The sequence below is a fragment of the Pipistrellus kuhlii genome, unplaced genomic scaffold, assembly GCF_014108245.1.
Source record: "Pipistrellus kuhlii isolate mPipKuh1 unplaced genomic scaffold, mPipKuh1.p scaffold_m20_p_6, whole genome shotgun sequence".
Lineage (NCBI taxonomy): Eukaryota > Metazoa > Chordata > Mammalia > Chiroptera > Vespertilionidae > Pipistrellus > Pipistrellus kuhlii.
In genome coordinates, this window is record NW_023425562.1 from 34458654 (window position 1) to 34473289 (window position 14636).

The window sequence follows — 14636 nt, forward strand, 5'->3', positions numbered from 1 at the left end:
AAAGAGGCTCTGATTCAAGAGGCTGCTAAAATGGGACCAAAATGACTGCCGAGCCTGTAACTGGACGCTCCCACAAGGGCCTGTAGAGTGCTGGAAAGCCAGACGTTAGCGGATTAACCTTGTGCTTTATCAGTCACAGACTCTCGTTTTGAGACGTTTTCTCCCTCTCCCTTATTTTCTCATTTCTAAGATAGTGGACATAGGCAGGCAGGAAACTAGCTTGCACCAATACGTGTTATGCTAATTATTGCTAATAGTTATCACTCTACTAAGGTGGTGCTTTTATTGCCACTTTCTATTTGCAGGAGCGAGAAGGTGAGTAACAGGCCCAAGGCTATGTAGGAAGGGCTTGGGTTTGACTCCATATTGTCATCACTGAGGCATACTGGCTTAATATATGATAGATAGAGCATGTGCTAATGGAGTTTTTAAAGAGAAGGAATAATAATTTCTTAGTGAAATATGAGCAATTTTGATTAGTAATTTTCAGCATTAAATGCGTCCTACTGACACAGGTGAGAAAAGAGTGCCAGAGAAGTGACTTGCTCATGAGGACATTGTAGAAGCTTTCTTGTTAATATTTTACTTATTAAGAAGTATATTATCATGCTAAGACCATGTGAGTTGGGTAATAGACAAATATTTAGTAAAATTTACTATTGTTAATGTGCCTAATGTGACTGGAAAAAGATTCTCTTAAAAATATTAAGTGTAACATTGCAGTGTTAAAATTCACCTAATGGTGTGATGTAAATTCATACACTGCAAATGCTAAGTTAATTGGAACTTTCCAGAATGTTCAAATTGCCTTTAGTTTAATTTTTTTTTACAAAATCATCGAAAACGCATTTTTAAAAAAGCAGGCAAGTGTTCATTTTTCCCCTCCCAGAGTTTATAGCCCAACCGACTCTTTCTAAATGAATAAAAAAAAGTTCCGAAGTCATTAATCTCGTACAAGGGCCTGGGAGAGTGTTGCAGTTAGAGCTTATTATTGCCTCATTTATAAACCGGGGCCCAGAGTGACTCCGTAAGGTCACAAAACAAGCCGTGCTGAAGCCGGGACTGGAACCGACGTCTCCTGCCTCCCAGGCCAGGGCTGTTACCACTCCCAGGAGTTGACCAATCATCGTAGTTATTAATATCCCACTTGCCACTTGCTACAAGCCATGAACATAAATATTTTGCTGGCATTTTATCTTCGCGCTCCCTATGTGCCAGGCTCCCTTTCTTTCTCCTCCCACAGCCCCTCCCAATAACTCACGTTCCCGACTGACCGCGCCGGCCTTCGCTGTGCGCGTCACACGTCACGCCGGCCAGGAACCTTGAGGCCTGTGAGTTTGCATACTTTCTTTTTGATCTCAAGGCCTTTTGTGGACTTCCCTCTTTTTTTTTTTTCCCCCCCTGTGTGCCACAGGGAGGATGATAAAGAGGAGCGGTTGGGAATATATGATGTACTACATGCCTATCTGATGGCTTTGTATGTATAGGTATTAGGAAGCAGTAAAATGCTCTTTACATCATTTATCATAGATGTGCTCACCCAACGGGCCACAGGACTGTGATTTATTTAATACATGACCCATTATCACAGTCTGAGGACTATAATCCTCGGCGGGGAATAGGTGTAGGCAGAATGTCATTGCCTTTCCCCATGTCCTCAGGTAGAAGGCTTCGTCTCAGAACACAGCTTTTCTTTACAGATTGCAGTTCCTGTCCCCCTGCCACCTCCATGGGAACATACAAAATTGTCACAAAGCTGGAAATAACGTTACGGGAAGACGTGGCCACATTTAAGGAAATTTGGCTTAGGATGCTCTGAAATGTTGTTGGTAAATGAATCGTTGAAGAAAATGAATTCCTTTACTGGAACAACAGTAATTAATTATGCAGTTCATGGGTGCCTGCCAAAAGAGTTACTAGCAATATGAAGATCTAATGACCATGAAGTAAATACACTGTGTCAGCGCACCTACCTGTTCATTTTCTCTGAAATGTTAACCATTTGAAAAAGCACCTCCCAAGACAGGTGATAATTCACCCAGCTGCTGCTTTCTCACCCAGGCCCAGCACTCAGAATGTGCAAAGAGATTATTGTATTGAGTACAGATCTTAAGAAAGTCTTGAACAAACCAACAGAAGTATTGATTTTGACGTCCGTTTGGAGTTTTGTGGATAAAAACAGTTCCAAATATCTGCCGGCATTTAAATGCCGATTTTAATTGGTGAGCGGCCTCTCTGGTCGCTGGTTAGCATGGCATGGACCCACCAGGGCTGGGGCACGCGCTCCGGCATCGTTTTTATCTTATTACGCACAAATAGTTTTAATTTAAAGTTCTCATTAAGTCTAGTTGCTTGATTGCTGGTGAAGCCTGGATATGGTCTGAAGTTTATTTTGGGGGCTTCACAGATTAGCAGCTGGAAGGAAACGGCTCCAGGCAGCCAGGCCCGTAGCTGCAGCTCTGTAAGCTGCCAAGGTTTCGTGAAGCCTCTGTTTTCCTCTGCGAAAGAGGAAAAGTAATTCCGCCATCTGGTTCTTCCGAGTGTTGTGTAGCGTAAGTTGGGAGATGCCTGTGGGCCTCTTTGAAGCTCAAGAATAGTACTTTAAATTTAAACTTGGAAGTTCATAGTGATGTGCTTTATTTGCATGGCAGAGTTTTTCATCTCAGGACATTAGAAAGAAATCCTTACTTTCCTAATGTGGGAAATGTAGAGATGGAGAGCTATTGTGTTTAAAATACTGCCTTTCTTTCTCTGATAGCAGTAATTTTTCATTCCTTATGATACCAAATATATTTGTTCCACTTTCTTGTAAATGATGTTTGGACTAGGAGATGCTTTCTCTCACTGAGATGGCAAGATAGAGATGCTCATCCCATCTCCGGAGAAGCCAGTTTTTTTTTTATAAAAGATCGTCATTCACCAGGTTTTCAATCTTGCCTTGGGGTTCTCTACCAGTTAATTTGAAGGCTAGAATAGTCATCTGTTTTGTTTTGATTCATTTCAGAAGAAAAACTTTTTCTTTTGTATGTTCCTGACGTTGAGTTATAGAACAAACCTTGCAATTTATATTTGTACATCCACATTTTACAGATAACCCCGGGATTCTTATAACTTTGGGCCGTGCCTTTCTTCACCACAACGTGCTTTCTGTGTAAGTGCGCACAGATGTGCACAGCACCGTGCTCCTCTGCCCGGAGCAGACTGTGAGCACAGAATTGTTCTGTCCTTGGAAAGGCAGCCTCCCAGGGTGTGGATATGACCAGTTTACTCGGGCTTAGAAGGGGCAAGAGGGGTAAAAAGGGCAGCCAGCAAGCTCTCCCGTAAGGAATTTGTTAAATCACAAAAAATAACAATTCTGCTAAACACTGAGGTCATCAGCGGAAGGGGCCGTGACTCCCTTTTCTTGTGAGAGAAAGTGCCCGTGTTCCCTTGCTTTGTTTGAGCCATTGTGGGAGAACTGGGGTTTGTTGTGATGGGTGATTGTCTCCTGACCTGGTGTTTGTGGATCTTCCCGCTCCTGTTGCCTCCTGGTTGATTGAATCACATTTCGTCTGGCCCTATTGCCTCCACTCAAGCCGAAATGAGCGTCGTTAGGGGAGAAGTTTAGATTTATCTGAAAGCGTTTCTTAGTTGCAACTTAAACGTAGCTTTTACTTTTTCTTTTGAGGAAGGCCACTATAAAGAACCGCGAGAGTCTAACCTAGAGGTTATAAAAGCAGAGGAGAGAGCTTTGGCAACGAGGGACGGCTGGCCTCTCCTCACACAAGAAAAAGCCGTAACCGCAGACTGACTCAGATGTGTAGGAAGGACAGATCAGAGGCTGTGGAAGCTGACGGTCTGAGTCTGAGCTCAGGAGGCAGTTTGTGAGCACCATCAAAGCCATGCTCTGGAAATGATCACGCACTCACCCTCCACCTGCCGGGGGTGCAATGGTTTGTTTCTTCAAATCACGGCTGCGTTAAAAGAGATCACAAGGACTGAGCATATCCCTTATTGGTTTTCTTTTTCAAAAATGAAATGCGTGTTTACAAATCCACAAGGCGGAGAACCTATGATGTTCTTCTAGAAACCCTTTAAGGGTTTCCTTGGCTCAGATGTGTTACCTTTCCAGGATGGCCTTGCAGGAGGCTGTCCCCCGGCCTTTATGTGGCCTGAAGGGAAAGAAAGAGAACTGGCCACGTTGGTGAGCCCACCGGGAGCCAGACAACTCACTGCTGGGCATTGACTATATGAGCTCATCGAATCAGAAACGCTTGACTTTCCCGATATCCAGGGGTGACACAAGTAGATTTTCAGTTGTGAGGTCACGAAACAGTTTATTCTTGTATTTCTTATTGAGTGTTATTTATTGGTATTACCGTTGTAAACCCTCTTTTGCTCACCCCGGTAGGTCTGAAAATGAACAAAGGCTTATTCTCGCAGAGGAAAAGAATCCGGTGATCTTAAGATGAACTCTGCCTGTTCACAGGCCAGTGGAGGTTTTCCATGCCCCTGCGGCAGCTCAGTGGCCCCTGAAGTCATTTATTCCTTTAGGGAGGGAGTTTTCCAGCCCCATCGCTGCTCTGCCATCAGTCGTCTCCCACCTAACTTGGCCTGCACTCAGCTCTAAGCCCAGGCTGGGTCTGGTGCTGATAACACATTTTTTTTTTTTTTTTAAACAGGAAGTGCCTCCATTTTCAGTTGTCTGTGGGAGGGTGGAGGGCAGATAAGCTGTGAATGGAAACACAGAACAGATTTCTGCTCCACCCTCACTGCACTTTGATCAGAGAAAGAGTGAGGACCTCCACCGGCCCTGGCCAGGCTGCCCTCCGAGAGGAGGAAGGATGATTCAGCAATGGGCATTCCCAAGTGATGGGCAATCCCAAACGCCCTTCCCTCCTTGTTCAAAAGTGTTCAGAAGGGTTGGTTTAGGTTAGGTTAGTGCAATGTCTGCTTTGGCTACGTTGATATAGCTATGATCTGAACTTAAGTCCTTTCAAGGGTTTTAACTAGATGTACTTCTCATGTGTCTTCAACTGGTTATTTGCAATTCATACCTGTATTTTTGTGTTTTGTATATGGGGTGTAGAGTCACAATAATCTGGTTTTCTCCCAAAATTGTACTGCTTCTCAATAGGCAGATCTTGAATATCACCTATGAGCAAAAGGCACTTAATGAATAACAATGGCATGAAAGCCAGGTTTCTTCAGAAGAGTTGTGCCAAAGACTTCTGCAGTTAGAATACCAGTTTTAAGAGCTCAGGTTCCATTGACAAATCCATGTAATGTGTGTGGTGCTTTCACGTATGTGGAACCATGTTTCACATGGGCATGGATGACCAGGCTCTAGCCTATGCCAGGGGCCACGGAGGTGACTCCCAGGGTGCCCGAGGCTCCCTCCAATACCCCCTTCTCTCTGTTGGTGCTTCTACTCTGATTCCTCCCTATTTTTTCTTGCTACTTTTTGACTCTATCCAGTTTGGCTCACCCCTCAAGTGCTTGTGCCCCATGTTTCTGGTGCTGGTATCTTCTACTCTTACCAAAAAGTTCGGCTGTACGATGCCAGTCAAATGAAAATATTAAAAGAAAGGCATAGAGGGCTAATAGGTTGGGTCCTCTCAAATGGTCCCCTGTCCCCCATGCTCCTCTGGGTTCCCTTTGAAATACTCAGTGCGTGAGCACGGACAAGTTGTGATTATGAAATAGGATTTTTATATCTTGCTGTTTTTCACCTAACATTGCATTAGAGGATATTTTTTTTTTTCCTTTTGCTACATGATCTTTTTATTTTTAATAATTGCATAATAGTTCCTTGAGCGGATGCACTCTGCTTTTCCACACCATTCCCATATTATTAGACATTAGATTATTTCCATGGTTTTCCACTATTATAAGTAAACTTGCAATGAATGTCTTCCTGTGTGGAGCCTTTCTCTTCTTTTAAATTCTTTCATTATAATACATTTTCCGAAATGGAATTACAGCACTAAGTAGGGTATAGAATTCTTGATATCTCTGCTAACTACTTTCTCAGGCATGTACCAGAATATAGCCCACTAGTTATGGATGAGAATCCTGGGGCTATCACAATTTCATCAGGTCTCATCATTATGATTTTATGTATCTTACATGAAAAAATCACAATTTGTGTTTTATTGAGATATGATTGACATTCATAAAAGTTTTACATCGTAGTATTCATGCTTTGGACACAAGTACTTGCTCCAAGTCAAGTCTCCTTCCATCAACATTCATCCCCCATGTACCATCTTCTCTCTTAACCAACCCCTTTCCCCCTGGTAATCACCATACTGTTGTCTAAATATATGAGTTTTTGTTTATTTGTTTTTCTTAATCCATTCACTTTTTTCAACCCAGCTTCTCCTCACCCCAGACAGCTGTCAGACTGTTTGCTAGATCTATTTTTGTTCGTGTATTTTGTTCATTATATTCCACATATAAGTGAAATCATATAGCATTTGTCTTTCTCTGACTGGCTTATTTCACTTAGCATAATATTCTCTGGGTCCATCCATGCTTTTGCAAAGGGTAAGATTTCCTTCTTTTTTATGGCCATATAGTATTCCATTATGTAAATGTGCCACAACTTTTGTAATCCATTCATCTACTGATGGGCACTTGGGTTGCTTCCAAATCTTGGCTATTGTAATAATGTTGCAGTGAATTTAGGGGTGCATATGTTCTTTCAAATTAGTGTTTCAGGTTTCTTTGGATATATTCCAAAAAGGGAATCCCTGTGTTATAAGGCACTCCCATTTTTAATGTTTTGCGGTAACTCCATACTGCTTTCCACCCATCTGCATTCCCACCAACAGTGCATTCCCTTTTCTCCGCATCCAGGCCAACATTTGTTTTATTGACCGTAGCCATTCTGACAGGTGTGAGATGATATCTCACTGTGGTTTTAGTTTGCATTTATCTGATGATTAGTGACCTTGAGCATCTTTTCATGTCTATTTGCCACCTGTATGTCCTCTTTGGAAAAGTGTGTATTCAGGTTCCTAATTAGATTGTTTTGCTTTTTTTTTTTTTTTTGGTGTTGAGTTGTATGTATAAGTTCTTTATAAAATTTAGATATTAACCTCCTAGAGCTGACATATTTTTTTTAAAGAAACTCTTCACTCATGTAATTTTGGATTTGCTTGCCCTTTGACAGTGGGACTCTTGGCCTGCTCTATACCTGAATGTTCTTGTCTGAACTAAGAAGACAATAGGTATTTTAACTGGTAGCCTTTGGGAATTATTTCTCAGGTATAAGAATAATAATCCAAGTATTAAGATTTCTTTAATGTGGCTTATTTGAAAAAGGGTCATTGAGCCTTTTGAAGGGCCATGGAAGCACTCTTTGTGTGTGTGTGTGTGTGTGTGTGTGTGTGTGTGTGTGAGTGAAATGTATCGAAAACATTAGAATAAGTTATTGTTGACGTGGGTGGTCTCCCTTAGCTCTAGGTGAGTTCTCACTGCTCTCACTCAGTGATGGTGCTAAAGATTGGAATTGGAAGATTAAATTAGATCTTCACTCCCTATCCTTAACAACAGTAAAATACTAATAAAATAGCATATAGTTATGTACAGTTTATTAGCTAATTTAATTCTTGCAACAACATTACACACAGGTGCCTCTTTATTTTCATTTTCCATTGTGGAAACGGAGGTACAGAAAGTGCTAGGTTAGGTCTTCTAGTTTACCTCTCCCGCAATGTCTCTTAACTCCTTTCTTAGCACTTCTGTTTTAGCTGGTTTCCCTGTGAACAGTTCTCCCCGTGTCCTGCATACCTCCCACCTGAGCACCCTTTCTTTATTCATCACAACAGCTTCTTCTAATGGAATGTTTTTAACTCATTGCAAGGCATCCTGCGGATGCTTTTACTGACATCTCCATGAATTTCCACAACCATACTGGAGGTAGGTGAGGCAAGGGCAGGCTGAGGAGGAGGCTCAGGGAGGTGACCACACTCAGTGGGTGGCAGAATCAGAACAGTACTTGATAGCCCACAGTGCTGCAGGCTGCTTGTGGCTCTTCTCCAGGAATCCTTCCCCCTCTTTGATTCCTTTTATGACCTCTTACCCCACCTCCCTGTCCCAGCCACTCATTTATCATTTATGTTAGGCCATCGAGCAGTCTTAGTGACGAGTGTGTGAGTGTTCTGGCTCCTCATGTGGCCTGGGAGCTGGTCCAGGGAGCAACTATCTCTTTGGGGCTCACAGTCCCAGGGCCTGGCTCTCACGGGTACCTTGCTACTGTTCCTTGTTACTGACTTGTGGTGACGACAGACCGCTCTGCTATCTCAAATAGCACGCCTGGCTATTTGAGGTGGGCTGCTTCCTGGGCCAACCCAGGCACCCTCTTCATTTCAGAGAATAGCACTTGCTATGCTGAAGTCAGGGTTAGTCAGATAAATGGGCATGTGCTTATTCTGGGGGAATAAATAAACCAGCACAAAGTTGAGTGTGGCATAAGTCATTTACAAAGGAGCTCATTCTTTCTATTAGTTGAATGATAGCTAATGAAGACTAAAACGAAGAGTCCTTTTGTAATCTAATACCACCCTTTTGTTTATGGCTCTGGGAGTTACGTCTGGATCCATGCTGGCTTTGTTAATTGTGGAGGTTCTGGGTTTAAGGGCTGAAGTTAATCACCATATTTCTATGTGCAACGAAATCCATAGCTTTCGTGTGTTGACAGGATTATTTCAGCTATTTCATAAAAATCTATTTTAAATTTTAGGCATGTCAACGACTTTTTAAAAATTGCTTTTTATGCACCTAAAACCCTCAGTTTAAGTCTTTGTTTGTGTCACTTAAAAAGAAGTACGGCTGTGGGGGTACTGTTGTTGCTGGATTTTAACAAACACTCATGTTGACTAGGAAAAGAAAGGATTGGGTATCTGTAGAAGGGCTGGCTGTGGTCTGTCCAACTAATCGGAGGTTTGGATGGGAAAACAGCTAAGTCATATGGTTAGATCTCCTGAAGCCCTACCTCCCAGCATCATGCGGTTATTGTGAGGATTAGAGAGAAAACCAGATTTTATCTGGGGAAGAGTAGGACCACATTTATTTCCAGGCCCCAGGAACCAAGGGTACTCGGTGCACCTTACAATCAGTTCAGCCTGGTGTCTTGAGCCCTGTGTTTCCTGGAAGTGAATGTAACATCAATTCAGCCAGACAGACATTTTAAGGATTTAATGAGATTATGTATGTAAATGAATGCTTTGAGAAGTACAAAACATCCTACCTGTGTCAAAAAATAAGTATCTGGTAATTTATAGGGTAGAACCCCAAAAGCAGAGAAGAAATAATGAGTTTATGTGATTATGGCTGGATTAAAAAAAATATATTATTATTGGTTTCAGAGAGGAAGGGAGAGGAATAGATAGAAATATCAATGATGAGAGCGAATCATTGAATGGCTGCCTCCTGCATCCCCCCCCCCCCATATTGGGGATCACAATCTAGGCATGTGCCCTTGACTGGAATCGAACTTGGGACTCTTCTCTCCACTGAATCAAACCAGCTATGGCATGGCTGGATATTAAAAGAAACAAACAAATGCACTGCTTTCTCAAGCCATAGTCAAAACAGGATTTTAGTTTTATTCTAAATTATATCACATAAATTATATGTTTTCTATCTGGCCTTTCTCATGTGGATGGAAGGAATGAATGATACAATATAAAGGTCACCTTTTGCTTTGAGAAATAATTGCCACAATCACAACAGATAAAGGATGTTTCCATTCTGGTTAGAGTGTGGTCTGCTTCAAACATAGCCCATTCTTCTTGGAAATAACTAAGGTAAATGAGTTAATTATTAAATTTGTATATGCATGTAATTTTCCATGAAGTCAGTGCTCAAAAATTTCATTTATCAGGCCTTGCTGAACTGTGTAGCTTTCTCTTTTAGGCTTTGACATAACTGCTAAATCTTATGGCTCTGCTGAGTGTGTGTGTGTGTGTGTGTGTGTGTGTGTGTGTATGCGTATTTGTATGCAATGCTCTGCATTTTCTCTTGAAATGATTAGATTAATCGTGTGGCACTTTTTACAAATAGGTTTCTTCCAGTTCCTTTTCTACTTTTGTCCAGCCGAACATGTTGCTGTGTGGTTATTGCCAGAGTCCTCAGGATAACAGGAGACCGTTTGGGAGAGCTTAAATCTCCAGGGCTAGGTCAATGGCACTGGACAGCACAGTGAGCTGCCCTGGCCAAGCAGCCCTGCCCATCTCACTTGTCCCCTTGCGCTGACCTAGCAGGAGTATGACACCTAAGAAATTTATGGATAACTCTCTCCTCCTCTCTGTCCCCATCTTCTGCCAGGCGGGTGCCCCGGTGATGTCTGGCACGGGAGAAAGCACTAACCCCGAGAACAGCGAGCTCAAGTACTCAGGTCAAGATGGGCTGTACATAGGCGTCAGCCTGGCCTCGCCGGCCGAAGTCACGTCCTCCTCGGTGAGACAAGATTCGTGGTGTGCGCTTGCCCTGGCCTGAGTCTGCCGCCGAGGCTGGAGCGGGAAGGCCCTCGGGACCTGCAGTGATTATGCCACACCGTGCAAACTGGGTCGAGTATGCTGACAGAACATTCCTCTGATGTGTGATTTCCGTGCCTTTGTTTTGAAAGAGATGCATTTCCCAAGAGGCTTGTTCTGCCTTGCCAGCCAGCCCCTGTCCTCGAAGAGCCAGGGAGAAGATGGAGCGCCTCCTGGGAAGGCCGGTGCAGCCCACAGCACGCTGCAGGCTCCCTGGCTGCGGGCATTTACAGCCAGCCTGCCTCCGGGTCTGCCAGGGCACCCGCTGTGCCACTTCCAGAGACCTGGACTAGGCCCCGGGGCCTTGCCTGCTAAGGAATATTGAGATTTTTAAAAAGAAAGGTTTTATGTGTATTGCCCAAAATCATGTGCTTCTTCTGATTTCTTAATACCTTTCCACACCCAGATCTCACCTGCGTCCTCGGAGAAGACCATTTGAGGCCATTTGGTACACACCTCTGGAGGCTGAGTCGGTTCATGAGGTCATTTGTCAAAAGTATCGCTCAGTTTGCAGGACTGCATCATAACTGTAACACACACTGTGACCGACGCTCCTCAAAGTTCATATTGTGTGACTGACCCGAAGTTGGTTGGAATTTGTAAACAGGGTAGCAAACAAGATATTTTTCTTCCATGTATACAATAATTTTTTTTTTTAAAAAGTGCAATTTGCGTTGCAGCAATCAGTGTTAAATCATTTGCATAAGATTTAACAACATTTTTTTTTATAATGAATGTAAACATTTTAACTTAATGGTACTTAAATAATTTAAAAGAAAAAAATGTTAACTTAGACATTCTTATGCTTCTTTTACAACTACATCCCATTTCTATATTTCCAATTGTTAAAAGAAAAAATATTTCAAGAACAAATCTTCTCTCAGGAAAATTGCCTTTATTCATTTGTTAAGAATTCTTACACAAGAACATCAATATTCCCCCCTTTAATATGTGCTGGAAAATTGCAACAAGACTTTACTACCTAACAGAAAACATTTGTAAATACTCTAGGCATCTATCTGTACACACTAAGGCGAAGTTTCTACAGTGTGACTAACCTACAGGAAGGTTGGTTTACATTAATTTTTTTAAAATGGGATGTCATATGGAAACCTATTTCACCAGAGTTTTAAAAATAAAAAGGGTATTGTTTTGTCTTCTGTACAGTGAATTCCTTCCCTTTTAGCTTCATTTTAATACTATATAGATATTCATATAAAATAGGCGCATATGATGTTTTTGCAAATTGCCTTGTGGCCTTCCTGCCCATGAATTGTCCTTTTGGAGCTGTTTTATAACTTGGTTTATTTGAATTTGGCACATGGAGTTACCACTTTCAGATTGCACTGGGGACACTTTTTATAATTAAAAGGGACCTAGTAGTAGGTCATTTTAGCTGAGATTATAAGCATTCTCTTTAGGAACTGTTCATTTAAAAAAATATATATATAGCTTATGGATTTTTTTTTACAGAGAAGAAAGGAGAGGAATAGAGAGTTAGAAACATCCATCAGAGAGAAACACCATTCAGCTGCCTCCTGCACACTTTCTTCCCACTGGGGATGTGCCCGCAACCAGCGTATATGCCCTTGACCAGAATTGAGCCTGGGATCTTTCAGTCCGCAGGCAGACGCTCTATTCACTGAGCCAAACTGGTCAGGGCTAGGAACAGTTCTTGAAAAAAATTGAAAAAGTCTATAAAGTTTCCCCCCTCTGAATGAAATACTTTCCCCTCTCTGGAACCTCCTTTTTGCAAAGTGCCACTAAGTCTCAGAGCTCATCTGAGGTTGAAGTCCTTACACTCACCAGAAGATACAGAATGATCTGAACTTGCTCTGCTTTTCCTTCACTGTTGGGTGGGTTTCAGGAAGTCAAGAAGCTGTTCCACAACACACAATGGTGTGATTTCATTTTGGCTCCAAGGTGTGGGACACTTCCTTAGGGAAGGGAAGTCTTCCTCTGTGGTGGGGTGGTGTTGGAAGTCAGACACAGAGCTGGGGTATGTGTGTGTGTGGGGGACATGCATGCTAAAACCATAGGGTGGGCTAGAACAATGGATAGGCTGCTGGGTTTGGAGTCAGATCACTAGGCTTCAAGTCCTGCTCTGCATGCATGAGCTCTGTGGCCTTGGGCAAGTTATTCAACTCATTTTCCTCACCTGTAAAATGATGCCAGTAACATACAACTTAGAACTCAAAGGAGAGCGTCCATATAAAGTGCCTAGTGCAGGGCTTGGTGCATAGTAAGCACTGAGTGTGAACATGACTGAAAAAGGGTAGCGGGAGCTCTTACCGAATGGGTGTTTGGAATGTCTCGGGCCCTTTCAGAATCACAGGGACTAAGATCCCTGGCTCCCCTGCACTTCTTCAAGAACGCTGGGGAGAGTGTGGCAAGGGATTCCCCCGGCCCAGGAGGTGGCAGAGATGGATGGGGAGGATGCTTGAAAGATACCAGTGTGAGTTCAGCTGATGGTTTAATAGAACAGGGCTAGTCTGGCAGCAAAGAAAGTTATTATCCCTCTTTTTTTTTTTTTCCCCCTCCCTCATTCCTCTTATGGTTTTCATTACTTTGAGTCCTTTCTGGTGGGTTGGTAGTTGTTGAGCTAATATGTTTTGATTGGAAAATGGATTTTTCTTGTGGAGGCCTCCGAATCCTTTTTTACAGGTGTGCTCCCAAATTTTGCTACTTCCAATCCTAAAACGCCATTACTTCCAATCCTAAAACGCCATCGGTTGCTCAAGCTCCTCTTCAGAACACAAAGGGGAAAGAAGTATGGCTTTCATGAAATGACCAGGGGCAGAGGAGAAGGAGGGGACTTCTTATAGCCTGCTTTTAACACCGTGAACTCCGCTGATCTGGGCTTTTTCAATGGGCGCTTTCTCATCTGTGACTGTGCACAGTGGGAGTTTGATCATTTCTTTCAAACATACAATCGGCACACTTACCCCAGAGTGTGATAATCAAAGAAAAGCCATTTCTTTTCATTGGTCATTTTGGCTAAGTTGGCTGGAGTGTAGTCCCATGCACCGAAGAATCTTTGGCTTAGTTCCAGGTCATGTCACATACCTAGGTTGAAGATTTGATCCCAGTTGTGTGGGAGGCAACCGATCTATGTTTCTCACTTGGACATTTCTCTCTCCCTCCCTCTCTCAAATCAGTGAAAACATATCCCCAGGTGAGGATTAAAAAGCAAAAACAAACTCACACAAATCATTTCTCAAGACTTGCGTTGACATAAATGCACCTTAGCTTAGAGAGTGCTCAGAGCCATTACTGAGGGTTACAGAATTTGTCTCCTGTCACTCCTGGCTGATGTTAGGCCATCTTACATAACCGAAGGCTCTGTCTGGGGTTCCTCTTTAGGGTCACTTTGTGTTGTTTCCTGGTGCCTATGGGAGGGCCAGGAAAGCAAAGGGAGCCATTCATTTCCCCCTGCAAATAGATTAACTTCTTGCTCATGGGCAATGTTTCCCCAGTCCTTGGAAAATTGATGTAATTTCAGATTATAGCTAGGTCAGCTGCCGGAAGGGCAGCACAGCAGGTCCTCTGGCAGTGACTCTGCCAGATTCCAGGCTGCTTTCCCCCCCCCCCCCCTCTCGAGGCAGCGTGGTGCCTTCACGGTGCCTTAAGGTCTCTCCGTGCCTGGGCATTGTCCTTGGGGGCTTCAGATCCCTGTGACTCTGAGGAGGAAATGCTAGGTGTGTGTGAGACTGGAAGGGGGACCGGAGGAAAACAGCCCTAGCTAATTAAGATGCATTTAGTTTCTGGGTTGAAATACATAGCAAGACAGTTTGGGAATCTCCTGTTTGGAAGCTTTAAAGGGCAGTCAGATAGGAGTTTGGTTATTTTATATGAGAACTATTCATAAGTTTGCTAGATCAAATCTTGGAAGACAGGGTCTGTGGGTAAAGATTCTGTGAAGCCCTGGCCCCTTGGAGCCTCGAGGTGGATTCTGTGTGGCTGAACCATTAGCTCCCGTTAACTCAGACCCGTCTGCTATGGATTTTGGAGGCGGGACAAAGTTCAGGGTCAGGGTGCTAGCTCTTTGTAGGGTCTGTAGGAGAGAGGAATCATATGATGTCTTCAGTTGTTTCAACTACAAAATAAGACTGA

General features: G+C 43.1%; 1 protein-coding gene across 4 annotated transcripts in view; it reads left to right on the forward strand.

Moving 5' to 3' along the window:
* The window catches only part of GATA6 (GATA binding protein 6), a 30568-nt gene extending 18874 nt beyond the window's left edge, over positions 1-11694 (forward strand). For 3 of the 4 annotated variants that reach the window (XM_036418560.2, XM_036418556.2, XM_036418558.1), the window contains one exon: positions 10315-11694. In XM_036418560.2, the coding sequence (XP_036274453.1) occupies positions 10315-10485 (171 nt within the window). In that variant the 3' untranslated portion in view covers positions 10486-11694. The remainder of the gene's footprint in view (positions 1-10314) is intronic. The other variant, XM_036418559.2, reaches the window with a different exon arrangement.
* Positions 11695-14636: the final 2942 nt, after the last annotated feature.